At 35.9% G+C, this 2,478-nt stretch overlaps 1 protein-coding gene across 3 annotated transcripts in view; it reads left to right on the top strand.

Annotated features, from left to right (window-relative positions):
- Positions 1-2,108, top strand: part of ZCRB1 (zinc finger CCHC-type and RNA binding motif 1) — a 22,469-nt gene extending 20,361 nt beyond the window's left edge. For all 3 annotated transcript variants that reach the window (XM_015407358.1, XM_015407357.1, XM_015407359.1), the window contains exon 8: positions 672-2,108. In XM_015407358.1, coding sequence (XP_015262844.1) covers positions 672-800 — 129 coding nt within the window. In that variant the 3' untranslated portion in view covers positions 801-2,108. The remainder of the gene's footprint in view (positions 1-671) is intronic.
- Positions 2,109-2,478: the final 370 nt, after the last annotated feature.

Below are 2,478 nucleotides of genomic sequence, written 5' to 3'. Positions count from 1 at the left end.
CCTGTCTTCAGATATTAGCTAGATATTAGCTATGCCTGTGCAACTGTGCTTTCAGGCGTATGTATGAGCCAGTGTAAAGGAAATGGAGCATTTCATATTCTTAAACTATTTGTCAACATTGATTCATCTTGTACTAAAAAGATTGACTTTTCGTTGTCAGAGAAGAAATTGCCTTCAGCCATTTCATTATGTGTTTGCATTGTGGATTTGAGCCAGTTTAGAGTAGACAATGCTTTATTTTTTTACTGATTACCTCCAACCTGTACCTTGTTAATGCCACTATTTATGGACTTGTTGCATGACATGCTGTGGGGTGTGTGAATGTGGTGATAGAGGCCCCATGACACATTTTCCTGCTATTTTAGATGAAGAGGTCTATATTTTAGATAACCAAGGGCTTGGGAATAAGGAAGTAGTGAATAAGCACTGAGTTCGGATCTTTTAGTACTTTGGCTCCTTGCTTCCTATAATCCTTCTAAGAAGGCAGTGAATACAAGAGGTGAGACACAATATTGCATACAAGATGTACACACTCACCGTTCAAATTGTGCCACTAAATTGTAAAAGTGACTGGTTTATCAACATAGTTATGCCATAAAATGTGCATTACAGAATGTTTTGTAATAATCTGGATGTCTTCAGTCTTTTTGTTTTATATAACTGTTTTATAGCAAGCCAAAATTGAAGAAGAGCAGCAAAGATCAATGCAGACTGCAGGAGAGCCTTCAACATCTGACTCAAGGCGTCCCCGCATCAAAAAAAGTGCTTATTTCAGTGATGAAGAAGAATTTAGTGATTAACTTTTATATATTCTGTAAATTTGTACAATGTAGATTTGTATTCTGTAGGAAGACTGTGTTTCAGCCAAAGTGAGTATCTGCTATAACTTGCCTGCTGCTGTAAATAAAAAGTATAGTATTTTGAGAACACCAAATATTTCTATAATTATGAATTATTATTGTTAAAAGTGCAGTATTTTCATGGCCCCTGTAACCATCTTTAAAATCGATGTTAATGTGTCACAGTTGATCCTCATATTTTAATAAATAAATGTTTGCAGTCTCTTATTGATCACTTAGGTTTTCCTTTCTGCAGCCAAAACATAAACATGTCTATTTTCTTGGTTACCAGATGATGGGATAGCATGGTGGATTATCCCCGAGCTGTGCTTTGATGCTTAGAAGGTGTGCTGAAGAACTATATTGTTTTGTATCTCTTAATCAGCTTAAAAAGAAAGAGTAAGAATGATGTCTGTAAACTATAACTCCATTTCAGAAAATCTCAATTATTCCTATTAAAGGAAAACATGTTTCTGTTGACTATAGTATAATGAGTATCATTGAGTCTGCTACACATAAGATACGGGGCATCTTAAGCTAAACAAGGAGAATATTAATTAAAATGGCTAAAGATAGCCATTCCATATTACAGGAAGAAGTGACTCCATGCTATAAGGAGAGAAAAGGAAGCAGAGTGAGAATTCTGAAAGATTTGTACTTGACAAAAGATTGTTTGCCCTACAGTGGAGGGGCCATGGCTCAGTGGTATATCATCTGCTTTGCATGCAGAAGGTCCCAGGTTCAATCTCTGGTATCTCCATTTTTAAAAAAAGGTAGTAAATGATCTGAACCTTTTCTTACGTGGAACCCTGGATAACCACTGCAATTTAGAGTGAATAATAATGACCTTGATGGACCAATGGTCTGATGCAGTAGAGGCAGCTTTATGTGTCCATGGGCATAGTTTAAAAGGTTGGTTAACCAGACATGGCTTTAGAACAGTTGAAATTGTAGCAGTATTTTTCTGTGTGTAATGTAGCCCTCTGACTTAATGTTGGGAGAAGGTTCAAAATGATTTGTATATCCTTAATTTAAATAAATGTATAGTGTTGAGTCTCTTCCCCAGAAGAGATCTTCTGGCATGTGGCTCTTACCTCTGGTTTTTCATAAGTCCCCCTTTCCCTCTGTTCTTCTTCCTTTAAAGAATTCATTTTCTAAAAACTTGGAAGCAGAATAAATCATGCATAATCATATTTAATGACAAAATGTAAAAAGCATAACTTGTGAGTTTGCACAGACAAATGTATTTGCATTTATCCTGAGATCTGTACCCGGTAGCATAAAGGCTAATCGCATTAGCAGGAGTGGGTTTTTCCCCAGTTACAGGATGCTACTGCATGAAGAAATTATGTTGTATCCAAAGAGCTCTTTTCCCTTGCATAAGGTAGTGCTAGCACTAGAGCATTGATCTAATTTTTTTTATTTATTAAGGTGATTAAAAATTGGTATTTAAAAGTGGAAAATGGTAATAATGCAAAAGGATCAAGCCATGTCTAGCACTACCACTCACAGAGTGGTATTTCTGTAAACTGAGCTGTGCTTAGTTGGAGATGAACTCCACTGACTTTTCTTGGATACATACCATCAACTGTTCATACTTACTCTGAAAATATAATTGTCTGAAAAAGTTCTGACTTTT

The sequence above is a fragment of the Gekko japonicus genome, unplaced genomic scaffold, assembly GCF_001447785.1.
Source record: "Gekko japonicus isolate JY-2015 unplaced genomic scaffold, Gekko_japonicus_V1.1 scaffold290, whole genome shotgun sequence".
Taxonomy (NCBI): domain Eukaryota; kingdom Metazoa; phylum Chordata; class Lepidosauria; order Squamata; family Gekkonidae; genus Gekko; species Gekko japonicus.
This window is presented reverse-complemented; position numbering and strand designations above follow the sequence as displayed.